Below are 26,684 nucleotides of genomic sequence, written 5' to 3'. Positions count from 1 at the left end.
ATGGCGGTGCCCCCGAAAGGGAGGGGCATAGACCCTGCCCGGACAAACTCTGACACATTCCCTCCTTCAGGGGCGCGATGGATGGAGCCCAGTCCTGAGAGGCCTGCATGCAGTCGGCAGGAGCCGACCCTGGGAATGGACGCGATGACCTCGGAACACAGGGATGTCCTCGTGCTGCTGCCCAGCCGGGAGCAACTGCGGCTGGCCGTGGGGGTGAGCAGGGCCCTGGGTGGCTGTGGGGGTGAGCAGGGCTGTGGGGGTGAGCAGGACCGTGAGGGTGAGCAGAGCCGTGGGGGTGAGCAGGGGTATGGGGTGAGCAGAGCCTCAGGACACAGCCTGTGTATGGGAAGTCCCTGGACCGCCTCACTCTGCTTAGGCCAGGTACCTGTGAGGTGAGGTGTCGGAGGGCCAGCCCTTTCACTGGACCTGTGAAGGAAACATCCCTGATAGACGTTGCTGCCAGAAATAAGTTTATGGTTCAGCACATCCTTCCCGGGAGGGAGCGCTGAGGGAAGAGTGCCAGGAAGCCGGTTTCCAAGGAGTAGCTCCTGTCTTGTGTTCAGATGTCACCATCTCTGTGCTTCTCTATTTCCTTTTCTTTTCCCTTTCCCCCATTTTGTCTACCTGTTTTAGTTGAGTTTGTGGGGACAGGAGTTGAGATGGTACTTTCATTTTAATGATTAATGTGGATAATGAAAATGTGGCAATTAAAATGAGAGTGGTTTGTTGAAGAACGATGACTTTCTGCATAGCTAATTTATCAATGCTACCTGGAATGGAGTATGACTTGCTAGTAATATCCTGGTTCAAGTCCCCTGGGAATCTGGGAATCTCTTGTCTGCTTCGGGATAGAGTTCTGTGTTTACGTAAAGGCCCACCTCTATGTTTGTGGCAAAATCTACCCCAAGACTCTGTGTCCCCACCCGGCAACAAGAAGCTGGAGTTGAACTAATGGGGGATGTCCTGTAGTTTCCTGGGGTCCCCAGCGGTGCCTCGGGCTGGGGGAGGGGTCATAAGAGGACCTGTTGAGGGGAAGATGCTGGGGCTTTGGCCCCCTGCACCATAAGATCTGGCACTTTAAGGTTTCTTGCACTGAACTTCATGGTAAGATTTTAACTGAGGGATCGTGCAGCCAAAACATAGTGAACCCCTTGGGTGAATTGTGCTCATCTGTTTTTGATGGAGCCCCCTGAAGTGCCTCTGAAACTCCTGTGGCCCCTGCTGGGCCCGGCAAGTTGGCAACCACAGAGCCACTTCCCATTGGGGTGTGCGCACATCTGTGTCTGCAGTTGGACAGGAACCCCTCACTGGGGTGTGCAGTCATCTATGTCTGCAGTTAGCCAGGAACCCCCCCATCGGGGTGTGTGCACATCTGTGTCTGCAGTTGGACAGGAACCCCTCATTGAGGTGTGCAGTCATCTATTTCTGCAGTTAGACAGGAACCCCCCCTCATCGGGGTGTGTGCACATCTGTGTCTGCAGTTGGACAGGAACCCCTCATTGGGGTGTGCAGTCATCTATGTCTGCAGTTAGACAGGAACCCCCCTATTGGGGTGTGTGCACATCTGTGTCTGCAGTTGGACAGGAACCCCTCATTGGGGTGTGAAGTCATCTATGTCTGCAGTTAGGAACCCCCCAACGGGGTGTGTGCACATCTGTGTCTGCAGTTGGACAGAAACCCCCATTGGGGTGTGCACACATCTGTGTCTGAAGTAGGAGAGGAACCCTCTATTGGGGTGTGCACACATCTCTGCAGTAGGAGAGGAACCCTCTCTCAGGTGTGCATGCATCTGTGTTTGCAGTAGGAGAAGAACCCTCTATTGGGGTGTGCACACATCTCTGTGTGCAGTAGGAGAGGAACCCTCTATCAGGTGTGCATGCAACTATGTCTGCAGTAGGAGAGGAACCCTCTGTTGGGGTGTGCACACATCTCTGTCTGCAGTAGGACAGGAACCCTCTGTTGGGGTGTGCGTGCAACTGTGTCTGCAGTAGGAGAGGAAACCTCTATGAGGTGTGTGTGCATCTGTGTCTGCAGTAGGAGAGGAACCCTCTGTTGGGGTGTGCACACATCTGTCTGCAGTAGGACAGGAACCCTCTACTGGGGTGTGCATGAATCTGTGTCTGCAGTAGGAGAGGAACCCTCTACTGGGGTGTGCACACATCTGTGTCTGCAGTAGGACAGGAACCCTCTGTTGGGGTGTGCGTGCAACTGTGTCTGCAGTAGGAGAGGAAACCTCTATGGGGTGTGGGTGCATCTGTGTCTGCAGTAGGAGAGGAACCCTCTGTTGGGGTGTGCACACATCTGTCTGCAGTAGGACAGGAACCCTCTACTGGGGTGTGCATGCATCTGTGTCTGCAGTAGGAGAGGAACCCTCTACTGGGGTGTGCACACATCTGTGTCTGCAGTAGGACAGGAACCCTCTACTGGGGTGTGCGTGCATCTATGTCTGCAGTAGGAGAGGAACCCTCTATCGGGTGTGCATGCATCTGTGTCTGCAGTAGGACAGGAACCCTCTGTGGGGGTGTGCATGCATCTGTGTCTGCAGTTGGACAGGAAACTTCTATCAAGTGTGCACTCATGTGTGTCTGCAATAGGACAGGAACCCTCTATTGGGGTGTGCATGCATCCATGTCTACAGTTAGACAGGAACCCTGTATTCAACCAAATATGTGTCAAGCCCAGTTATTAGAAAGGGACGGGCTGGGAAGACCCTCACTGAAGATCTGTGTTATTGTCATTGTGGGGCCTGCCCCTCACCACGTTAAGCAGACAATAATCGTATTAGTCTATTCTCACGCTGCTAATAAAGACATACCCAAGACTCGGTAATTTATAAAGGAAAGAGGTTTAATTGACCCACAGTTCCACATGGTTGGGGAGGCCTCAGGAAACTTACAGTCATGGCAGAAGGCACCTCTTCACAGGGTGGCAGGAGAGAGAATGAGTGCCCAGTGAAGGGGGAAGTGCCTTATAAAACCATCAGATCTCATGAGAACTCACTCACTATCATGAGAACTGGATGGGGGAAACCACCCCCATGATTCAGTCACCTCCCACTGGGTCACTCCCACAGCACAGGGAGATTATAGGAACTACAATTCAAGATGAGATTTGGGTGAGGACACAGCCAAACCATATCAATAAGGAAGCCAGTCTTACAGTAACTCAGGATTAACTCAGGATTAGTAAGCTGGATACGCCATTTGACTGCAGACCATGCAAATGAAGAATCGCAAAATGGCCTGCAGATCCAGCTGCCCCAGCTGTGCCCTGCCCTGAGGTTTCCTCTTGGAGCCCCAAGTGAGGATCCTCGGGAGAGTCTGAGAGCAGAGCGCACGGCTACCGGCCTGCACCCTCCCTCACAGGCTTGGCGCGGTGTGATTCTGCCCGAGAACGCCGCCTCTGCGGCCCGGTGACCATGGATGGGCCCCAGCGCTGCAACAGACAGGACTCAGGGAGAGCTCTGCGGGGGATGCCCGCCAATCCCATCCATGCTGGGGCCGAATAGGCGTGAAGTAGTGTCATGTGCGGGACGCTGGAAATGTGGACACAGGACACCGGAAATGTGGACACGGGGCACCGGAAATGTGGACACGGGACGCTGGAAACAGGGACACGCACCAGACGCTGGGTGTTTAGAGGCTGCTGTGAGAGGCTCAGCTGTAGGAACACTGTTGGGATCACTCGCATCAGTTGGGCGATGGATGATGAGAGACACGGATGCTCGCGCTCATAGGGGACCAAGCATTCATTTGTGCCGTGCGAGGACAGAGCCCAGAGGGCGGCCCTGGAGGTGACGCTGCATCATGTGTCCCTGACTGGTCTCGGGAAATCCTCACACCAGGGACAGACAGGGATGGAGGGGGCAGCCCTGATCCACTGTCCAGAGCACCCCATCCCCTCCACCCTCACTTCCCAGCACTCACAGGCGCTCTGATGGGCATGCGGCTGGTGTTTAGCTTTGGGAGAGAGTGAGGGACCCAGACCTGTTACCTGCAGGGGGTGCGTGACTAGGTCGTACCCCTGGTGCCCCACTGGGCCTTGTTTGCCCAGGTGGCCTCCCTGGGGACAGGTGCTGGCCCCTCCCTGAACCCCTCCCCACCTCTTTTGCAGGTGAAGGCCACTGGCCGCGAGCTTTTCCAGCAAGTGTGCAACGTGGTGAGCATCAGAGACGCCCAGTTATTTGGCCTCTGTGTGGTCAGAAGTAAGCATCGCTCAGGCCCCACCTGCAGGAATATCCAGGGGCCGCATCTGCTGGAGGTCGAGGGGGCGGGCACACCACACACATCCATAATGTACACAAATAGTTACACACCACTCTCATATGTACACATGCACACACCATGCACAGTGCACACAGTTACACACCACTCACATGTACACATGCACACACCACACACGTGCACACAGTTACACACCACTCACACTTGTACACATGCGTACACCACACACATGCACACAGTTACACACCACTCGCACGTGTACACATGCATACACCACACACATGCACAGTTACACACCACTCGCATGTGTACACATGCACACACCACACACATGCACACAGTTACACACCACTCACACTTGTACACATGCACACACCACACACATGCACACACACACCACTCACACATGTACACATGCACACACCACACACATGCAGGTACACACCACTCGCACCATGTACACATGCACACACCACACACATGCACAGTGCACACAGTTACACACCACTCTCACGTGTACACATGCACACACCACACACGTGCACAGTTACACACCACTCACACTTGTACACATGCATGCACCACACACATGCACAGTTACACACCACTCACATGTACACATGCACACACCACACACATGCGCACAATTACACACCACTCACACGTACAAATACACCACACACATGCACACACACACCACTCACACATGTACACATGCATGCACCACACACATGCACACAGTTACACACCACTCACACATGTACACATGCACGCACCACACACATGCAGTTACATACCACACATGTACACATGCACGTACCACACACATGCACAGTGCACACAGTTACACACCACTCACATGTACACATGCACACACCACACATGCACAATGCCGACTGTGCTGTTCTTGGGGGCGGTTGGCTCCAGAGGCTTCTGGAAACCTCTGTGCAGTAGCAGGACCCTGGATCTATGTGAATTCTTACCTGGAGTTCTAGTACATGCAGACAGCAGGTGGAGGGGGAGGTGGGGCCAGCCCCCTGGGCTGCACAGACCCTGCAGCTGGATTGTGTCGCGTGGAAGAGCCATGAGAACCCAAAGTGCTTCATGTGCACTTTTTGCTGCCCCAGGAAGTGAGTGGCAGCGCCTGTATCCAGTCTTACAAAGGACTGGTGGCTTCTCATCTATAGTGGGGGCTTGAGGTTGGCAGCACAGACAAGCCCTGGCCCCCTCTCCCCAGCCAAGCCAAGGGAGGCTACATGGGGCATGGACAGAAGGAGATGAAGCTCAGTGCTGACCAGTGGTGGCTGAATATCCCCCTGTCTTGCTGCCTGGGGAGGACAGGGCTGAGCTGACCTCTCCCAGGCTCTCCCCAGATCAAGCCAGCCTCTGTCTAGGGGAGTGAGTGAGCCGGGGACCCTGCACGGGACACCGGGAACCATACTCCATCCTCCCAGGGTCTGCAGCGCCTTGTCAGGGGCTGTGAAGGGAGCGTGAGATTTTAGGATCCTTCTGGACGAAGCCGTCTTGCTGCGACCGTCCCATGTGGTCCCCTGGGGTTCCATCCCAAGTTTCTCTTCCGACCATCGTGAGTGTGGACAAGAGCCAGCCCTTCCCTCAGTGCAGGTGGCCCCGGCCCCTTCTGTGCCTCAAAGTAGAGGCGAGAGTGCCCCTGTCTCAGTCTCCTCCTTCCCTAATCTCCGCCTGGAGCAGAACCCTAGCTCCATCTCAGGGCTGCTCTGGGGGCTGTGGGACCCCTGGACGGTGTGGAAGGAGGACTCTGGGGGGCAGAGGGAATAAGATGGGGTCCAGCAGGCCAGCCTTTCTGATGTGACCTCATGCATTTAGACCCAGTCCTGAGTCCCCCAGGGGACCTGAGTGGGCACCGTGAGCCCCTGAGGGCAGGTGTGGATTTGGGGCTTCCTGTGCCAGACTCTCCAGGCAGGATGGGGAGCAGGGAGAGCTGGAGGGCGCCTCCCTTTGTTGCTGTGTTTGTCAGGCAGCCCCCACCCAATTCCAGCCTCCAGCAGCTTCACTCGGTGTTGCGGGGGGGTGGGAAACTACACCCAGCACTGGGCTTACACCCGGGAGCAGCAGATGTCAGTCTTGCTGTCAGCGTTGAATACTGGTGGACTTTTCCCAATTTGCAGGGAAGTTCTGGCCCAATTAATATGTTTGTCCACAGCTGCCATTCATGCCACCCTGTGCAAGAGCCCGGTCAAAACACGTAGCTTCCCAGACCCCGTGCCCCCAGGGGAACCTGAGCCATCTGAGGGCTGTGGACAGAAGTCTCCGGGCCCCACTTTTAATCACAGTGAGAGTCACTCAAGGGAGGGCGGGATGTTGACTTTGGGGAGTCCAGTTTTGCCATTCGGTTTTGTGGTTGGTGTCATCTCTCTGTGATTTTAGAAATGAAAAGAAAATTAGTCGGGACGGAATGAAGGAAGAAAGTTCAAGCGTCCCAACCCTGTTCTTGGCATCTTTTATTTCTCAAAGGCTTAAAGTCTCTTTGACAGCCAAAAAACAAATCGAGGGTGGGGTGGGGATTGGGGGGATTTCAGGGGCTGCCTGGAAAACCCGGGCCAGGACCCATCGCTTTGGTTGTGCGTCATGTCCGTCACCTCCGGACGTTCACCGACGCATTGGAGCTGCCGTGTTTGGGGGGTGAGCTCTGGTCCGCGCTCCACTCTGCTTTGTCTGTGCCCAAGTTCTCGGCACTGAGGCTTCACTGCTCTCCCAAGGCGAGAAAAGCCCCGGGGCATCCTCCTCCCCTACGGGAAGCCCTGCACAGTGTGGGTCGCTGTGGTTGAGACGGCCTCTGGGAGACGTGGTTCGCAAGGCAACTGCGGGTGTGAGGGCTCGGGGACTTCACCCCTTTCTGGATTTCAGGCACAGCCCTTGATGTCCCTGAAACCTAGAGACAGCAGGTGGTGTTAGGGGGTTCTGAGGGTGGAGTGTGGGGGTCCCCCCGAGGTCCAGTGGCAGCTCCTTGAGGAAGGACCTCCCCTCCCAGTAGGGGGTGCAGGGCAGGGCATCTCTCCTGTTGCCCAGGAATCCATCACCCAGGTGGGGCAGGTTCCTGGTGGCCAAGGATTCTCCCGATTTATATGCTGATGATCCTCGGTGTTGGGGAATTGCAGACAGGTCAGGAAGCTGGCAGCCCCGGCTTGGACACCATCGGCTGGCTTCTAACCCTGTTTCCCTTTTGACTGAGGCACAGTGTCCGTGTCATCAGCTGCCCAGATGCTAAGGGGAGAGCTCACGGGCATTTGCCATGTGTCTGAGCACAAGGGCCAGCAGGGGGGAGGCCCAGGAGGCAGGAAGCAGGGGTCCTTGAGTCCTGAGGGTCAGCGCAGGTTGAGGTCCTGCAGCGCTGGGACAGCCTCGAGCAACAGGAGGGGCTGGGAGGGTGGCCTGGAACAGCTCCCACTGGCGGCCAGGCGGGCGCACACAAAGGGAGATTGCTGGCTCATCAGCCAGTGTTTGCCTTGTCTTTACCCTGCGGAGGGAGTTCCCAGGTGGGCGGGCTTTCCAACTCCTGCCAACCAACCCTTTCTCACGTCCCTCTTGACGCTGTCCCCTTTCTCCCTGTCCTCTTGACACTGGACATTTGGGATAGCCTGTGGCTGAGCTCACTGGCCTTGGGGACAAGAAAGGAATCTGGGGTCACCTTTCCTCCTGGTGATCCAGGAATCCGCCTCTGCAGGAGGAGGACAGACTCAGAACCAGCCCCTCAACCTCTCTGGGGCTGCGGCTTGGCGCCTCCACCCAGCAGAGCCCCGTGGCCCCAGGGCCTTCTTGACCCGAGGACACCCTTCTTGGTTCTGGCCAGAGCCCTTGCTTTGGAGATTTGGACTTTTTTAAATGGGAAGTGCTTGGATTTCTTACTTTAATTATCTCGTAAGTTGTAAATTGTGTACATTTTTGAGACATTTTGTAAATTGTGTACATTTTCGAGGCCTATAGCAAAAAACAAGAGATGCGATTTGGGGCTTGGATATAGAGACAAGGCAAAATAAGACAGAGACAGGAAAAGAGAGAGAGTGGGCTCCACCTGGCCTGGCCTTGGCCCTCGCTGCCTGGAGCTTGCTCCTGTGGCAGTGAGCGAGGGTGCCGGCGTCCAGCCCCTTGGCCAGCCCTGCAGGAGTCTCATGCCGTCACGCCAGTGTCAAGGGTAGCAGGGCACAGTGGGGGAAGCTCAGGCCTTTTGTTCAATCAACAGGCACCTGTGGACTCCATGGTGTGTCCCGATCTGCCTGCCGGGAGCTGAGAGGATGACTCTCACCGGGAAGAGAGTGAGGAGGCTCTGGAGAGTGCATGTGATCCTCACCCTGCTGGGTTCAGGGGAGTCTGTAGCCAACGCCAGAATCTCCCCTTCCAGCAGCAAGATGCCCGTCCTCCAGCAGACAGTCATGTGCCGGTCAAGGCCCTCCAGAGAAGCAGGACCAGCAGGACACACACGCACACTCCAGAGAAGCAGGACCAGTAGGACACGCACGCACACTCCAGAGAAGCAGGACCAGTAGGACACGCACGCACACTCCAGAGAAGCAGGACCAGTAGGACATGCACGCACACTCCTGACAGATGTATGCGTATGTGTATGTCTGTATACACATATCCTTCCAATCCCATTTCTCTCTACAGATAGTGTGTGTGTGTATAGATACGTAGAGGGAGAAAGAGAGAAGCTGATTTATTGTAAAGAACTGGCTCATATGATTGTTGGAGGCTGGCAAGTCTCAAATCTGCAGGGCAGGCTGGAGACCCAGGGGGAGCCGCTGTTGCCATCTCGGGTCTGAGGGCCATCGGGAGGCAGAGTTCCTTCCTCCACAGGGGACCTCAGTCTTTCCCTCTTAGTCCTTCAACCGACTGGACGAGGCCCACCCACAGTATGAAGGTCATCTGCTTTACTCAAAGTCTACTGATGTAAATGTCTCCCTCCTTCCCTCCCTCCCTCCTTCCCTCCCTCTCTCCCTTCCTTCCTTCCTTCCTTCCTTCCTTCTTTCTTTCCTTCCTTCCTTCCTTCATCTCACTCTGCCACCCAGGCTGGAATGCAGTGCTATGATCATGGTTCACTGCAGCCTCAACCTCACGGGCTCAGGTGGATCCTCTGGCCTCAGCCTCCTGAGTGGCTGGGACTGCAGATGCATACCACCACAGCCAGATACCTTTTGTATTTTTTTGTGGAGTCGGATCTCATTATATTGCCCAGGCTGGTCTCAAACTGCTGGGCCCATGCAATCCACCTGCCTCTGCCTCCCAAAGTGCTGGGATTACAGGCATGAGCCACCACACCAAGCCTGAGTGTCGCCCTCATCTTAAGAATGTCTTCACAGTGACATCTAGACTGCTTTGACCATACAGCGGGGCACTGTGGCTGGGCTAAGACGGGTGCGCCCATCACCAGAGGTGATGATGTCTACTGTCCCACTTCTAGGGGTGCAGGGGTTTAGGGGGACAGTGATGATTTTGAGAAACAAGTGGCTTTGTCTTCTAGATCGGTGTTGCCACAAGAATTGTTCTTGTAGTGTTTGAGGTTAAGTACTAGGAAGTACTAAGCTTAAGGAGTTCATTTTCTGTCCTCCTTATTATGATTTGAAATGGAGTTTGGAAGGATATGGTGGGGTGATTTAGGTAATGAATGTACAAATAAAAGGCCTTTTGCTGACCTTACCGAGGCAAAGGTAACCCCAGATCCTTTAGCAAACATTGCTAAACATCCGCCACTCATGCTGCAAACACTGAGTTCAAGCTCGAGTACCCAAATGGTGAATTCGGGGGAGTCAGGACCAGAGAATGGTGATCTAGACCTTTTCACTCGGCATTTGCTTAGACCGGGCATTGGCAGACTTTTTCTGTAAAAGGCCACATAGTAAATATTTTGACTTTGCAGTATGAAAGCAGCTATGGACATGATGTAATAGAACGATTGTGGCTGTGTCCCAACAAGATTTTATTAACAAGAGCGAGTGGGTGCTGGGGTTTGGCCTGGGGCCCTGGTTTGCTAACCCCTGGCTCTGAGGGTCCTTGGCCTGTTATGGGGTGGGGTGGGGACTCCCCTAGGAATGGCCTCTGCAAGCCTGGGCCTCCCTGTCTGTGAGATGGGGATAGATAACAGTGCCATCAGGTTAAAGATGTAGGGATTGGTTCAGAGTCTTTAGCACAGAGCATGGCACCCAGTGTCCGAGCAGTGAGTTGCTGTGGTTGTTACCGATGAGCCAAGTGTTTGATCCTCCCTGACACAAAAGGAAACTGGGGCTGGTGACACCCTGGAGCCTCCCCCTGGGTCTAATGCCGTCTAGAAGAGCCGGGTACTAAGGATTAGAAAGACAGGCAGGGCGGAGAGGGGCTGAGCCACACACCCGGCCCTGGAGCCTCCCTTCTGGGTCTAATGCCATCTAGAAGAGCTGGGTACTAAAGATTAGAAAGACAGACAGGGTGGAGAGGGGCTGAGCCTGGCACCCGGCCCTGTGATGCCCTTTCTGCAGGCCTCTGTGGCTGTCTTCCTCACTGGTGTCTTCATTTATCTGCAGATGTGCTAGCACTTGGGGATGGAGTATCCTCATATGTAATGCAAGTGGCTGTAAGGGAGTACTGCCTTATCTGGGAGTAACTTTTCCCTGTGGCTTTTATTCTCAGGACTGCAGGTTTTCTAATATAAATAAGAGTAGACGGTGCTCTGTATCCACGGGTTCTGCATCCTTGGATTTAACTAACCTCATGTTGAACATACTCAAAATAATAACAATAAATAGTACAACAATAAAATAATACGAGCTTAACAACACAGTACAACAAAGACTTCCACAGCATTTACATTGCATCAGGTATTATAAGGAATCTCGAGATGATTTAAAGTGTACACGAGGATGTGCGTAGGGTACACGCAAACTCTACACCATCCCCGGGTTTTGATATCCGAGGAGAGTCCTGGAACCAGTTCCCAGCAGACACAGAGGGATTGTACGTTGTTTTAAGTCACAGCAGGAAGGGTGTCTCTCTAGGCTTTATTTTCCTCTCTAGGAAAATTGTTTAATTTTTCCAGGCCATAAAGAAAACACATGCTGGTAAATATTTTTAAAATATAGAAACACCTAATTTAGAAAGAAGCATCTCTTGTAGTTTCCAGGGAAACTAGGTTAACAGGTAAAGCTGGTATCATTGACTTGAAGTTGATCAACTTGGTACTAGATTATAGACATCTCTATTTTTATTGATTGATCGCTTGATTGTTTGAGGCAGGGTCTCACTCTTATCACCCACACTGGAGTGCAGTGGCGCGTTCATAGCTTTCTGCAGCCTTGAACTCCCAGGATCAAGCAATCTTCCTGCCTTAGCCTCCTGAGTAGCTAGGACTACAGGTATGCACCGACACACCGAGCTAATTTTTTTTTTTTTTCCTGTGGTGACAAGGTCTCATTATGTTGTCCAGGCTTGTCTTGAATTCCTGGCCTCAAGCAATCCTCCTGCCTTGGCCTCCAAAATTGCTGAGATTACAAGCTTGAGCCACCGCATCCAACCCTGACATCTCTATTTTTTAAACGACTCATTCCATAGCTGAGAGAGGGGTGCCTGGGTTGCAGAGGAAGAGGGTAGGGATACGTGTTGCTAAATTGCTTTCCCAAAGGGCGTGCCCGGAGCATGTGCCAGTTTTGAATATCAGCTTGTAATATTCTCACACGTTGGAACATTGTTTTAGTAAGCAAGCATTTGACACCTGCATGTGTGTTAAGATGCTTTCTGCGTTGTCAGCCAAGGAAAGCCCCGTACGCAGCATCAGCTGGAGATGCACAGTTTTCAGCTGCGCATCTCTTCTCTCCAAGCCACACTCAGTTTTGAACAAACAGTGACACCTGAGAAGCATGGTGACTGCTCTGATGAAGCCTTTTGTTTTGCTTTCAGACAATGAGTATATATTTATGGATTTGGAGCAAAAGCTCAGCAAGTACTTCTCAAAAGATTGGAAGAAAGAAATAAATGAAGTAAGTGTAGAGTGTCGGGTGGGAGAGGGCAGGCACTGCGGTGGGCTGTGCTGGGCCGTGGGGACACATGGGGTGGGAGAGGGCAGGCATCGGGGTGGGAGGGGGCAGGCATCGCGGTGGGCTGTGCTGGGCCGCGGGGACGCGTGGGGTGGGAAAGAGCAGGGCACCGCGGTGGGCTGTGCTGGGCCGCGGGGACGCGTGGGGTGGGAGAGGGCAGGCACCGCGGTGGGCTGTGCTGGGCCGCGGGGACGCGTGGGGTGGGAGAGAGCAGGGCACCGCGGTGGACTGTGGTGGGCCGCGGAGATGCATGAGGTGGGAGAGGGCAGGCACCGCGGTGGACTGTGCCGGACCAATGTGCTGCCTTCTGTCCACGCAGCTGCTCCGTCCAGAGTGGCTGTCCGCAAGGGGGACTGCCATGAGCCCTGAGGCTGCAGGCAGGTGCGCCCGCCTGAAGCCCGCCTTCGCAGATGTTCTTGAACACTGTAGACCACGTCCCACTCAGGGTTTTCCTGGTAGAAAATACCATGAGTCGAGTTGTCAGCTATGGCTGCAGACACCTGAGCTTCGACTTTGAGCTGAGTGTGAAGCAATCCAGGCCCCCCCACTGGGAAGACAGGACAGCCGGGGGCACCTCCCTGCAGCTGATTTGCTCTTTCTTGCATTTTCCCTACCAGGGAAATGAGAAACCCAGAGCCCCCTTCGTGGCCTTCCTCCGAGTGCAGCACTACGTGGAAAACGGAAGGGTCATAAGGTAACGGATGCTGACTGTAAGGGGTGTTTCCTGGAATATTGAAAATCTGCCACATGACATGGAAGTCCTGTGAAGGCCGCACATTACATTTGAGTTTATTCTAAAAACAAAACAAAACAAAAAAAACAACAAAAAAACTCCACTATATCAGCTGTTTGCTTTGGGGTTAACACAGGAATTCTATTTAATTCAAAGGTATACAGACGGTGCCATAAATTGGTACTTCTTTTTCTTTTTCTTTTTCTTTTTCTTTTTTGTTTTGTTTTGTTTTGTTTTGAGATGGAGTTTCACTCTTATCACCCAGGCTGGAGTGCTATGGCACAATCTCGGCTCACTGCAACCTCCACCTCCTGGGTTCAAGCGATTCTCCTGCCTTAGTCTCCAGAGTAGCTGGGATTACAGGCGGGCGCCACCACACCTAGCTAATTTTGTATTTTCAGTAGAGACGGGCTTTCTCCGTGTTGGTCAAGCTGGTCTCAAACTCCCGACCTCAGGTGATCCACCCGCCTCGGCCTCCCAAAGTGCTGGGATTACAGGTGTGAGCCACCGCGCCCGGCCTAAAGTGGTACTTCCTCAAATGCCAGGACTAGTACTCTCTAGGGTGGGTATACCATCCAGGGGTGGGTGAGGCTTCTGGAGGTTGCTGGGCTAAGGGCTGCTGCGCTTTCTGCATGGCGGTTCTCACTGTTCACTGCCCACTCTGCAGGTGTCTAGTGGGAAGCTTTCCCTGACAGGAGTGGGTAAGTTGTACATCTGGTGGGCTGCACTCTAAACCAACAGGGGCTGCTTCTTCCAGAGCTGCCTTAGAGCTTCTAGGGTAACCAAGACGTCCCTCAGGAGGATCCTGAGACTTACTTCCAGAACAGAGCTTCAGGGGTGCGTGAACAGGGTTTTCCCTGGGGGAAAACCTAAGGGGGTTTCCCAGGAATTCCCTAAGTAGGCACAATCCTCGCCAGTTCCAAAAGGGATGTGTGCAGTTGTGTGGAAGGTTCTAGGGAGTGAGGGGCATGTGGTTGTGTGGGAGGGTTCTGGAGAGTGAAAGGTGTGTGGTTGTGTGGAGAGTCCTGGAGACACTGGTGTGTGGTTGTGTGGCAGGTTCTGGAGAGTGAGGGGTGTGTGAATATGTGGAAGGTTCTGGATAGCCTTGGAGGGAAGGTCTGGAAGGTGTTGGGTTGATGGATGGAGCTACCTGGTGCTATGGGGCCAGTTCGGGGGAATTATATGAGAAGATCTTGCACCTGCATCTTGGGCGAGCCTCCGCCCGACCTCTGTGATTAATGAATATCAGCCATGGCCAGGCCCCGTGCTGGGCGGTGAGCTCTGGGAGCCAGGTCTGTCCACATCCAGGGATTCGAGTCGCCCAGGCCCTGTGCACCTCCAGGGGTTTGAGTCGCCCAGGCTCTGTGCACCTCTCCTGCACTGGGGCCTGGTTTGGTGAAGGCCAAGCTCACTGGGGAAGGAGTGGGACCTCGGCAGGTGGAGCCTCATCTAGTGGCTCCTTGGTAGCAGCAAGTCACCTGCGTCCCGCTCCAGGAAGAGTGCGGGCCTGTGCGGTGCCGGCCCTGCAGGGACACAGCTGTGGGTATAACAAGACAGGAACTAGGTACCAGGGGCTCAGGACAGCCCTGGGAGCTGGCGTGGGGAGGGACAAGACAGGGCCAGAGGGGCCGGCAGTCCTCACGCCGGTCGTCCTGGAACTCACTCCCTGCCAACTTCCAGCGACCACAGAGCACGGCACCTGTACTACTGCCATTTGAAGGAGCGCGTGCTGAGGTCACAGTGCGCCCACCAGGAGGAGGCCTACTTCCTGCTGGCCGCCTGTGCGCTGCAGGCCGACCTGGGTGAGCACCGGGAGCCAGCCCATGCCGGGAGGTACTTCGAGCCACACTCCTACTTTCCACAGTGGGTAAGGTCGAGGCCCACCTCCTCCCAGCACCGCTAGCCTGGCGCCTGTCCACCTCCACTGGGTGCCGTCCGTGGGAGCAGGGGGCTGGGGCCCTGGCAGGGGCTGCTGGAGGAAGGGTCAGGGATGGAAACAGGGCAATCATCTGTCCTTTTCTCCTGAAGGCCCAAGGGTCCTTACCACCCCCAAAGGCAGGCGGTGTGGGAGGAGTGGCCCTGAGCAGGCAGGTCCGGGTGCCTGTGCTCCTGACGCACCTGGCCAGCTGTGTGGCCTTGCTCACTGGCCTCACCTCTCTGAGCCCCTCAGCTGCCTGGCTGTGGAATGTGACCCACACGGGCCTTGTGGCTGCGAACCTTCCCACTTCTCTCTAAGTATCCTGGGACCCATAGGAGCCTCTGAGCCTCAGCTTCCTCACCTGTAAGGGAAGAAGTGCCGTCCCCCTGGGAGGAGGGCCATGGAGAGGTATGGGCTGTGCCGCTCTGTGCCCAGTCCCAGGCTCTGTCTGGCCTGATGGCCGCGCGGGTTGATGGCTGTCACCCCGGGGATGCAGGCCCTGTTCCAGGTGAACTTTTAGGTTTCTCTCCTTGGCCGCTCATCCCTGTGGACCTCTCTATCCTGTGCACCTTGGGGCCTTCTCACCTTTGCTCTGAGGCAGTCGCTGAGGTCAGGGTGGGGCCCAGCCAGGCTTCCTCCCAGCGCTGTGGACGCCACATGTGCCCTTGGCCTCTGAGCACTTTTCCACCCTCAGTGATTCCGTGTCCCTGCGGTTCTTTCCCCAGTCCTGGTGGGGGCCCCAGCCGGTCCTCACTGGGCAGGTTCCCAAGAGCCAGGGCTCGTTGGGAGTGGAGTCCCCACCTGCAGACATCTGAGGAGGGCTGGCTGCTGCCATTCCCCTTCGGGAGGACCCGAGGGAGATAGGAAATCGGACAGGGCCCTGGGCCAGAGCGGTCACCGAGATTTCATCTCTGGGTCTGGGCTCAGCAGCCAGGCCCCGGCCCTGCCCACCGAGGTCGGCACCAGCTGCAGGAGTCTGGGGAGGCTTCTCGGAGCAGGGGGCTGGCAAGGAGGAAGGGGGGACCAGCAGGGGTCTGAGCTGACCTCCCGGCTCTGTCCTCAGATCATCACCAAGAGGGGGATTGACTACATCCTCCAGCACGTGCCCGCCCTGCACCGTGAGCGCCAGGGCCTGAGCCCCAAGGAGGCCGTGCTGTGCTTCATCCAGGAGGCCTGCCGGCTGGAGGACGTGCCCGTGCACTTCTTCAGGCTGCACAAGGTCGAGCCAGGGCGGCCAGTGACGGGCTGGACTGACTCCAGGCCAGGGATGCACGGAGCCCCCATGGCTAACAGTGGGATCAGGACCCCAGGCCAGGGATGCACGGAGCCCCCATGGCTAACAGTGGGACCAGGACCCCAGGGCAGGCATCGCCAGAGCCCCCCAAGCTGGCAGTGTCACCAGGACCCTGGGGCCGGCATAGCCAGGGCTCTCTTAGGTCGTGGCTGATGTTTATTTAGCATGATGAAAGGCATGCTTGTGCTATGACAACTATGCCTTTGATCTGATGCTGGAGTGAATGAGACTGTCTGTAAATGGGCCCCAGAGCTCTGCCTGGTCCACGGAGGCCTCAGCCCCTAGCCAGACTGACCATACTCTGCCATCAGTGAGGCCCAGCACCCCCAGGCCCGCAACTTGACCTCTGACCTGTGTCCTCTAGGATAAGAAGGAAGGTCGCCCCACCGTGATCCTGGGACTGGCCCTCAGGGGAGTGCACATCTACCAGGTGACCGAAGGGGCTCCAGCCTCACAGAGCCCCTCATCCTGCCCCCACCCCCTCCTCCCTTCCCCGCTGGGGTCTGGGCTGTGTAGCATCCCTGCAGCAGTCATGGGTGCTGGCTGGCCCCGTCTGGACGCGCCCTGCCTCTGCTGTCCCGCAGGAGGTGGACCGTGCTCCGCAGCTGCTGTACGACCTCCCCTGGCCCCACGTTGGGAAGCTGGCATTTCTGGTGGGTGTCTGGGGGGTCCCCGTGCCCTGGAGAGCCTGGGCAGATGCAGCTTCATCCTCAGGGCATTTTTCTGGGCATTTCTGCACCCGACGAGGTGCAGGTCCCTTCCTGCCGGCCTCTCGGGGGTATCAGGGCCGTCCTGGCCTCACGGGCTCTGCGCCTGGCCCTGGCCCTGCAGACATGGGGTGTTTAGCTGCCCGGTGTCAGGGGCATCAGGGCCGTCCTGGCCTCATGGGCTCTGCGCCTGGCCCCGGCCCTGCAGGCGCTGGGTGTTTAGCTGCGCCTGGCCCCGGCCCTGCAGGCGCTGGGTGTTTAGCTGCGCCTGGTCCCGGCCCTGCAGGCGCTGGGTGTTTAGCTGCGCCTGGTCCCGGCCCTGCAGGCGCTGGGTGTTTAGCTGCCCGGTGAGGTCTAGTAGTTGTTATTGCTTGAAAACTTCTGGCTCCCAGTTGAGAAAATCAAGGGAGAAAAGAAGAGCAGGTCATAGAAACGCACCTGTGTGGCCTCTGTTCCTCTCGTCCCGGCCCCAGATCTGTCACCCAGGGTCACCCCACAGCCCGGGTGCCAAGGATAGAAGGGCAGTGACTGTGGGGGCTGCTGGGCAGCAGGCTTGCTCTGGACAGCCAGACTGAGGTCTTCTTGTCCCACCCCAGACCTCCGCTCCCCTCACACTGCTGCGGGCACTTTCTAGCCAGGAGGGCTGTGTCCTCTCAAGCAAGGGCAGAGCAGAGCATGCCCTGGGCACAGTGTCCGCGAACAGCCATCTGCACTGCAAAGTGAAAACCTGGGCCTCGTCCCCTGGGGGCCATGGCTGACATTTAAAATCATCCTTTCCTGTTGCTAGCGTGGTTTTCCACCTGTGGAGTGGCAACTTCTCTCCTGTTTGTTCAGGGGAAGAAGCTGGAGATCCAGCTGGACGGGCTGCCTGCAGCACAGAAGCTGGTTTACTACACGGGCTGCACCTGGCGCTCCAGGCACCTGCTGCACCTGCTGCGCGCCAGCCACCAGCTCCACCTCCGCATGCGGCCCACTCTGCAACAGCTGCGGCAGCGGGAGGAGGCAGAAGGTGGGGCTGGGCTGGGCACGCTGGGCTCCGCAGCCGGACTGCGCCTTCTGGGCTGGGCTGGGCACACTGGGCTCTGTGGCTGGACTGTGCCTTCTGTCTCTCATTGTTGTTGCCTCCTGACTCCCGTGTCCCCCAGATACTCAGGTCGAAGGGTGAGGTGGTGGCCCCCCAGCTCTACCTGGAGTGGAATTCTATAGATGGGGCTGGGGGAAGCTGGGAGCTTGAGAAGCCGCCTGAGGTTTCCACTTCTCAGTTTCCTGCTCTGTTTCCCACTTCTCCTCCCATGATGTGCCCACTAAGAGCAAGAAATGCATGTTCCAACAAGGCCTCAGCGTTTACCCGCAGGCCTGGTCTCCCTCCCTGTTCCACGTCCTCACCTGAGCACAAGGCCTGGCCTCAGCGTTTACCCGCAGGCCTGGTCTCCCTCTCTGTTCCACGTCCTCATCTGGGCTGTGGGTGTGCATTTCTGTGTCCCAGGCTCTTCCTCCTGCATCAGCAGGGCTGGTCCCTCTCCAGCTCGTCCTCACTGTGCTCCCCACTCCCCACAGGGAAGCAGCGCTACCGGGAGTCCTATATCAGCGATGGGCTGGAGCTGGACCTGGCCAGCAGGAGCTCCCCGGGCAGTGGAGTCAGCAGCCAGCACTGCCCCCACTGCCTCTCACGCCACTCCGCCGACAGCCACAGCAGTTCCTACACGTCAGGCATCAAGGCCGACTCCTGGCTCAGGGAATCCAGAGAGATGTCTGTGGACGTGCCCTTGGAGGTCCACGGGCTCCATGAGAAGGAGCCGTCCTCCAGCCCCAGGACCAGCCGCAGCCACCCCAGCACACATGGTGACAGCCAAGGTGGGCCTGAGGGAGATGCCCAGGCCCCAGGGACTGTGAGTGCAGTCCAGCCAGCCCCAGCTTGGCTGACCCTGGACACCGAGGCAGCAAAGCCCTGGCTTGCCCTCCAGTGGCCAGACATGAGGGGCTGGGCTGCCTGTGACCTGAGTCCCGGGAAATGTGCCAGAACATGCCGGAAGAACAGAGATAGCGGGGAGGAGCTGCCTGTAACCTGCTGTGCCCGAGTCTCCTGTTCTCGCCAATGGGCAGCCGCAGGCTGGGATCAGAGACAGGAGAGGTGGGGTCCTCTTGGGGTTGCAGATGAGTCCAGGTCCTTTAGCTTTCTTGGAAGCCCATCTCAGGAGCCCCTCCCACTCCTAGGAAGCCCCCCCGGCCCCTAGGAAGCACCCCCCAACTCCTAGGAAGACCCCCCTCCCAAGGAATGCTCCCCCTACCAGGAAGCCCCCCACAAAACTCCTAGGAAGCTCCCCTTCCAGGGAGCCCCTCCCCCTCCCAGGTACCCCATCTCCACACATAGGAAGCCCCCCACTCCTAGGAAGACCCGCCACTTCTAGGAAGCCCCCCATTCCTAAGAAGTCCCCTCACTCCTAGGAAGCCCCCTGGACTCCTAGAGACTCCCCCAACTCTTAGGAAGCCCCCCACCCCTAAGAAACCCCATGGACTCCTAGGAACCCCCCCAACTCTTTGGAAGCCTTCTGACTCCTAGGAAGCCCCCCACTCCTAGGAACCCCCCTACTCCTAGGAAGCCCTGTCCTACCAGCTTCCCTCCCATCAGAAAGCCTGGGTTAGACGCGTGTCTTTTTACACTCAGTTGAGTAGGAGTGAGAAGACAAAGCCATTCAGAGTGTTCTAGGACCATGTGTCCACCTGGCCCAGGACGCAGCACCCTGTCCTGAGGGATGCTTCCTGCCCGGTCCCTGTGTGTAGGACCGTGTGTCCACCTGGCCAGGACGCAGCACCCTGTCCTGAGGGATGCTTCCTGCCCGGTCCCTGTGTGTAGGACCGTGTGTCCACCTGGCCCAGGACGCAGCACCCTGTCCTGAGGGATGCATCCTGCCCAGTCCCTGTGTATGAGGCCCTGAAGAGCTTCCTCATTGCCCCAGAAGGGGGACCTCAGCTCTGCTGGTCTCTGAGTGTCCCCACGGCCCTGACGGTGGATGTGATGAGATCAGGTGGGACCAGCCCCAGGGCTCAGTCACCCAGGACTGCCCAGCATCACCTCCAGTCACCCAGGGCCATCCAGGGTCACAAAACATCACCCAGGGCCTCCCAGGGCCAGGCATTCCTGTCACTAACCCACTGTGTCCACTGTTGCCCTTGGAGTGTCTGGTCCACCAGTAAGGGATGGTTGGCCTCTGTCTCTGAGGTTTTATGCAAGCTCTGTGGCTTGTAACCCAGCGGGAATCACCGTGCTAATCCCGCATCTGCACAGCAAGGGGCCGTTTTATCAGAGGTCAGGGAATGGAGCAAAAGCAGTCACCGCACTGAGAGCAAGGGGGTGGTGTGAGCCTCAGGAGATGCTGGGCCCAAGACCAGGGCCCCAGAAGTGCAGGGAACTGCCCTGGGGAGGAGCCATGTCGGGCAGAACCCAGACACCTGTGCTCACGGCTGCCTCCTCCCACAGCCGCTCGCCAGGAGCCCTGTGCCAAGGTCAGGACCAGAGGCCAGAGCGCCGAGGCCATGCACCAGGTAGAGTCCCCGCCACGGGCCAGAAGCCTGGGCCCTGCTCCTCCGCCCCCTTCTCCTAGGCCCCGTCAGGGGCCCTGGGGACCTTCCTAGGCCTATCAGAGGATCCCTCGACTGCCACCCCCAGAGACGCAGTGGGCAAGTCAGGGAGCAGCAAGGCTCTCGGGCACTGGGGCAGGTGAACGTGTGTGGAGGCCTCGGCCTCAGGGCCGAGTGAGCCGGCTCGCTGTGGGGAGGGAGGGGTCCTGCCTGGGGCTGGGGTGGCTGGGCCCTGAGTGTCACCGGGCCACTGTAGGCAGGACCCGGACACCTGGGCCCTGCGACCTGCCGTGCAGCAGACTGGCTGTCCCATCCCCTTTGTCCACCTCCTCCCCCCAGGGCCTGGTCCTGTGTGTGCAGGGGTGCTCCAGGGCTTCCCCCACTTCCTGTAGAGCCCCTGAGCCTTAGGATCCCCCAGAGGAGCTACAGGAGAGGCAGAGCCAGTGGTTCCTGGATGCCCAGGTGGGGAACAGGTGGTCTCAGGGTTCCCAGCCAGGCTCCAAGTTGCCCTCCCCACCCCCCAACCCCCGCCCCCGGCTCCACCACAGGAGGGTGAGGCCCCCTCTGGTCAGCCCTGTCCAGAATCCCCCTGGAAAGACAGAGAAAATCGGTTGTGGCTGATTAGTTATCGTGATGCTGGATGGAGAAAGAACAGGGCTGGGGATGGGAGGCTGGATGGAGAGAGAAGTGGGCTGGGCACGGGAGGCTGGATGGAGAGAGAACAGGGCTGGGCACGGGAGGCTGGATGGAGAGAGAACAGGGCTGGGCACGGGAGGCTGGATGGAGAGAGAACAGGGCTGGGCACGGGAGGCTGGATGGAGAGAGAACAGGGCTGGGCACGGGAGGCTGGATGGAGAGAGAACAGGGCTGGGTACGGGAGGAGGGAGGGGAGGCTGCAAGTCCTGGCAGGCACGGTCCCATCCCAATGGGGGCGATCCCAAACCCAGGTCAGCCCACTCAGTGGAGGAGATGGCTGCCCAAAGCCGCCTGAGCTCTGGGCCAGGGACTGTCACTCTTGAAAGACGTATTGATTAAAAACAAGGAAACACGCGTAGAAGGGCAAGTCAGACCCTGGCACTGGGCAACCTTTGGTGTGGCCTGCCGCCTGCCCCTGCCGCCTGCCACCAGGGGCCTCATCTGCCTCCTGGGAGCACAGTGGTCCAAGGCAGATCTGAGGGGCCACAGCAGCTGAGAAGCTCGGGCTGGAGGCGTCACTTAAGGGCGATGACTCTGCCCGCTGGACGCCCACCTGGACGGGACCTTGGACAGTCAGCTCTGAACCCAGACAGTTTCCTACCTTGTAAAATAGGAGGCCATTCTTGACGTCTGAGGTGCTTCCAGAGCTGGTATTCAAGGCCCACACTCAGACCTGATCCTAAATTACACCAAACGCTAAGAGTCCAGGTCCACTGAGTCAAAAGGCAGAAAACAGCCCCAGGAAAGAAGCTGGGCAAGGAGGGGGCCCCCCGAAATGCATCAAAAGAAGATGCCAAGCCTCTCTCGCAGAGGTGTGTGCTGGGGGAGCCCATCGAGGGGCAGGCTGGCTGTGCACAGCGGCGCAGGGTGGGCACTGGCAGGGAGTGCGGCTCTGTGGCCACAAGCAGCGTGGCTGCCGTCTGCAATGGCGAGAGCGAGAGGGGGCGGCAAGCCTCACCCCATGGCCTCTCCCTGCAGATCCAGGAAACGAAAGCCGGGGTCAGTGAGGAGCAGCACAGCTGCAGCCTGGACGACATGCGTCCGCACCAGCTGGCCCTGCACCCAGCACCCGCCTCGCTCAGCCATACCTTCCACTGCACCCTGGACTGCAGGCTGGCGGGCCCCTGCGAGACCAGGGCCACTCTCCCCAGCAAGAGGTCCAGCAACTGCCTCGCCCTGGACCTGTTCGGAGAGGCCCCACCACAGGAGTTTGTGGTGTAGGCACCACCCACCCAGCAGTGCCGTCTGCACCGCCAGGCTCAGCCCCTGTCCACTCCACTGCCACGTGGTCCTCGGCCCTTCCTGCCCGCCAGATGCTGCCCGCACCTCTGCAGCCAGCACACGCCACAGGTTCACCTGTAAGAGGTGTGGAGCTGGCTCTGACATCAACCTGGGAGGTGACAAACAGGTCCTGCACCTAATGCCTGTCTGCGGTGCACCCGGGAGCTCCTTCCCTCAGGGTCTCCAGGGAGCAGGTTCAAGGTCTGGCTGTCGAGTGTCCAGAGAGCCATGGTGTTGGCCCCTGAGGCAGCCTGTCACCCATCCTAATCTGGGAGAGAAGGTGACATAGCTGGGCCCAGACCCTGGAGAGAGAGCTCTGTAGTTTCCCACACTGCCAGCTCCCCGAGAGACTGTCCCGATGGGCACAGGCTGCCAGAGCTCCCGAGCCAGAGTTCATGGTCGTCATCACTGTGCAGGTCCCAGGCTCCTCCTAGACCTGAACCCCTCTCTGCAACTCCTGTTTGCAAGCACTGGCCCTGCCAGACAGAGGCCCCTCTTGCGGTGCAAGCCCAGCTCTGTCACCTGAGATCCAGCCAGAGACCCTCCTCCACCATCCACAGTCAATGGCTGTGCTTTCCCTTCCAAGCCAGGGCTTCCAAAGACCCCACTGCCCCGGAGCTGAAGCCAGCTCTGCTCCCATCTCAGCCATGAGGTGTCAGGACCTGCTCTGCTCACAGGTGGCTTCCTTAAGCCATTGCCCTGGCTGGGGTGGGGCTGGTGCAGCCCAGCTGGTAGAGGGGCGAGGCTTCGGTGACAGATGGAGAGTGGGGTACTGGCTGTGCGTGGCACCTGCTCTGATCCGGTGGGCTCCACGGGTAATGCAACCTTGGTTCCGTGGGCTCTGGAAGGCCACCGGGGTAGGGTCTCCCCAGGGCTCCTCGCCCTGCACAACACCCTGCACACGTGCAAACCTGCTGTCCTCTGCGTTTAGAGGAACGGCCCCTGCATCCCTGCTAGTCTCAGGCCCATCCCAGAGCACTGATAGGCCACAGTGGTTCAGCCCTATGCCCTGAACACCACTGCCCCCTTCACTGGCTGTGTGTGGTGAAGACCAGGCCACACCACCCTCCAGCTCACTGGAGACAAGCATGAGCTTGAGCCCCATGGCCTGGTGTAGGCCTGCGTGCATTGAGGCCGCCTCTTTGACGGGTCCATCCAGGGGGACCCTCTCCTTTCTGTGAAAGGGAATCATGTGTGTGCCCCAGGCACGTGTAATAAAGAACCCGAGCAGATGCCTCCTGCTTGAACCAGGACCAGCCTGCCTGGGGGGCTGGTGAGACGCCGGCTGTAACTCACTCAGGGGCATCAGCCACGGAAGGCTGCATTCTGTAGATGGCCACGAGCCCCAGTGCTGCCGAGGACAAGACCGCCCACAATTCCTGTCAAACAGGAGAGGGGCGCCTAGTGCTGGCTCAGATGTGAGCATGTGGGCACTTCCCAAAGCCATTCCCATTAGTACAAGATGATTGATTTGTCCCGGTCCGGGGCAATGACTGTCTTCTTCCTTTGAAGAAACTTGAAAGCAAGAGCCCAGTCCTGTGGACCGTGAGGGAAGGCACACACCAGTGTTGGGGAGATACAGCAGGCGGTGTCCACCATGAAGCAGGGTCTGAGCCAAGACCTACACACACACATGCACACATGCACACATCCACACATGCACACACACGCACACATCCACACGCATGCACACACATACATGCACACACACGCACACATCCACATGTGCACACACACATCCACACGTGCACACTCCCCATGTCCAGGCTTCCCCTGCCAGTCACCTTCGCCACACGCTATAGACCCCAGGGACAGCAAAGGCCGGGCCAGCCCACCCCTAACTTGTGGAAACGTCACAATGCAGCTGGCCCAGCGCCTTGTGTCCTGGCAGAGGCGAGGCAGCCATGGCCCCTGGCTGACCCTAGAAACCGCTCTGGCCCCACTGGGGATTCCTATTTCTGTCCTTCCTCTGGGCCTTGTGGACAGACATGGAGAATTATGCCAGATGCCTGTTAACTACCGGGTAGGGCTGCTCTGAAGACTCTAATCTCTGGTGTTCAGGGTACTTGGAGAGGACAATTAGAGGCCCGCTGCCCTGAGACTTGCCCAAAAGGGGACGGCCGGGCAGGCCACATGAAGCCCATGTGGGCTACCAGCTCAGACACACCCAGCCAGGGCTGGGGCAGACTCCCCTGAGGCTTGAGCCTCAGCCTTGCTCACCGCCCCTCCCCCCAGCCCCCTTCCACGTCACCCACACCTGGAGGGGCAGGAGCGGAGCTGGAAGCAGAAGGCCAGCCTGGGAGGGGGCTCCTTCCCAGACAGAAAGCAGCAGAGAGCGGGGCTGCGGGAAGTCGGGAAAGCCAACCTTTCCTTTTGCACAGATTGAGATCAGAGGTCTTTTAGGCAACACAGCTATTTTCCAGGAAAATGGACACCGACTGGTAGGCACAGGGATGTTTCCTAAGAAGGAGGGTAGGGGGCAGGGCTGGGGGTGGCCTGCAAATGGACAAAGGCCTCTGTGTACAGGGGGGCTTGTAGCCTCCAGGTGGCATGAGGCAGGCAGGTGGGGGGGGGGGCACAGGGTAAAGTCCCCAATCCCTGTCTTACCCTGTCAGTGGAGAGGAAAAGAAACCCACCTGTCCCAGTCCCTGTGGACCCCCGAGGAGCAGGCCAAGGACCTCCAGCATCACAGCCTCGCATGACCCCATCTGGGGTGGCCGGTGCTGTGGCCGGGGTCAGGTCAGCAGTCAAGCTGGCAGGTCCAGACTCGCAAGAACCACCCAGAGGGCTTGTTCAGGCTGCATTTCTCGGCCCCCCACTGCGTCTGCTTCTGTGGGTCTCGCTGGGCCCTGGAACCTGCATTGCTGCCACGGGGGTCTGGGTCTGAGGGCGCAGCTCTCCCTGCTGGGTGGGGTGTGGGAGGTGGCAGACCCTGCTCCTGGGGGCAGTTGGTCTGGAGCAGTGACAGGGTGGCCCCGGGCAGGGTGGGGCTGGTTCCCTCTTGCCTGTGTTGAAACATGGACCCCTCTGGGCCCCCAGCCATCAGCCCAGACTCCCTCATGGAAGACGGAGAATTCCAGACAGAGCTCATCCTTCCTCCAGGAAAGCCTGCTCCATCTGCGGTAATCGACAGCCTGAGAAGCTCTGCTCTTGGGCTGAACCCCAAGCAGGAGGAGGCCGGGGTCCTCAGGGGCCTGTCTGGGAGGCCCGGGGCAGCCGGCAACCGCCTCTGCGTCTGGGATCTCACAGGAGAGGGGGCTCCCAAGCCGAGCATCAGCCCATGTGATTGGGCATTGTGGCCCATGGACTCTGGGTTACCCAGGCAGCGGAAATGTGCCACAACCACAGGAAGGCTGAGCTCTGCGGCCCTGCGAGTGCGTTCACAAAGTTTTATCAGTTCGTAAAACTTGCAGAAAACTCAGCCGTCCGTGTTTGGGACCGTCGGCCCCTTCCACTCAGGGTTCATCCGTTACGCTCCTTTCGCCTTGAGGGGCACTGAGGGCCCTGTGGGTGTGTGGGGCCCGCGGAGGGGAGGCTGAACTGGACACGCACTTGGCTCGATCTGCTGGGAGACGTTTCGGGGTTCCCAGTCATGTCGTCTCTACCTGTAGGAGCAGCAGGGAGTGTCGGGACAGGATGGCCACGGCCAGAGGTCACCTGGTGAGGCGGACGTGTACTCCCAACCGGGAGGTGTGGGGACTGCAAGAGAAACAGAGCTGGCAGTGGGAGGCCGGATGTGGTAGGCAATGCCGGTCCTGCAGCCGGGCCCATGACCATTCTCACGGCAGCGAGCTGTGATGGGGAGGCTGCCCTCCAGGTGCCAAGGTTAGAAAACAAATCCCGGGCAGCCCTGCCGGGAGAAAGCTGGTATTCTACAAAGGCACGTGAAGAGGCGAACACGCAGTGGGGAAAATGGCATGAGTTAATTGTTTATTAATCACAGGCATCTCACCAATAAAACTGTCACCGAATATTGTGTTACTGTGTTTTTCAGCTTTTTAAACTTTGTGATGTGGTGGTTTTTTAATGTTTCTGTATTTAGATTTATCTTCATACTTTAAAATTTGTAATCTTATCTTTTTCCCTGAAGGAGGGCTCCCCATCACCATCCAACCATGGAAGTTTCAGGCCTCAAAACGGGGCCCAGGGTGGGGACTCTGATCTCAGAACCTCGGGTCACATAGCGGCTGCCACTCCCTGCTCACATCCCCTGG

The 26,684-nt window shown here is 57.7% G+C and overlaps 1 protein-coding gene across 1 annotated transcript; it reads left to right on the top strand.

Annotated features, from left to right (window-relative positions):
• FRMD1 (FERM domain containing 1) lies at nt 1-26,433 on the top strand. Its single transcript, XM_063725105.1, has 14 exons — nt 1-213; nt 4,114-4,204; nt 12,126-12,205; nt 12,880-12,956; nt 14,676-14,862; nt 15,977-16,132; nt 16,572-16,637; nt 17,749-17,923; nt 18,472-18,768; nt 20,393-20,457; nt 22,168-24,911; nt 25,086-25,302; nt 25,573-25,844; nt 26,082-26,433. Exons 1-11 carry the CDS (start codon nt 1-3, stop codon nt 22,408-22,410), a joined length of 1,650 nt encoding a protein of 549 aa, XP_063581175.1. The 3' UTR covers nt 22,411-24,911; nt 25,086-25,302; nt 25,573-25,844; nt 26,082-26,433.
• The last annotated feature ends 251 nt before the right edge of the window (nt 26,434-26,684 follow it).

Source organism: Pongo abelii, chromosome 5 (genome assembly GCF_028885655.2).
Source record: "Pongo abelii isolate AG06213 chromosome 5, NHGRI_mPonAbe1-v2.0_pri, whole genome shotgun sequence".
In the NCBI taxonomy this organism is placed as follows: Eukaryota; Metazoa; Chordata; class Mammalia; order Primates; family Hominidae; genus Pongo; species Pongo abelii.
This window is presented reverse-complemented; position numbering and strand designations above follow the sequence as displayed.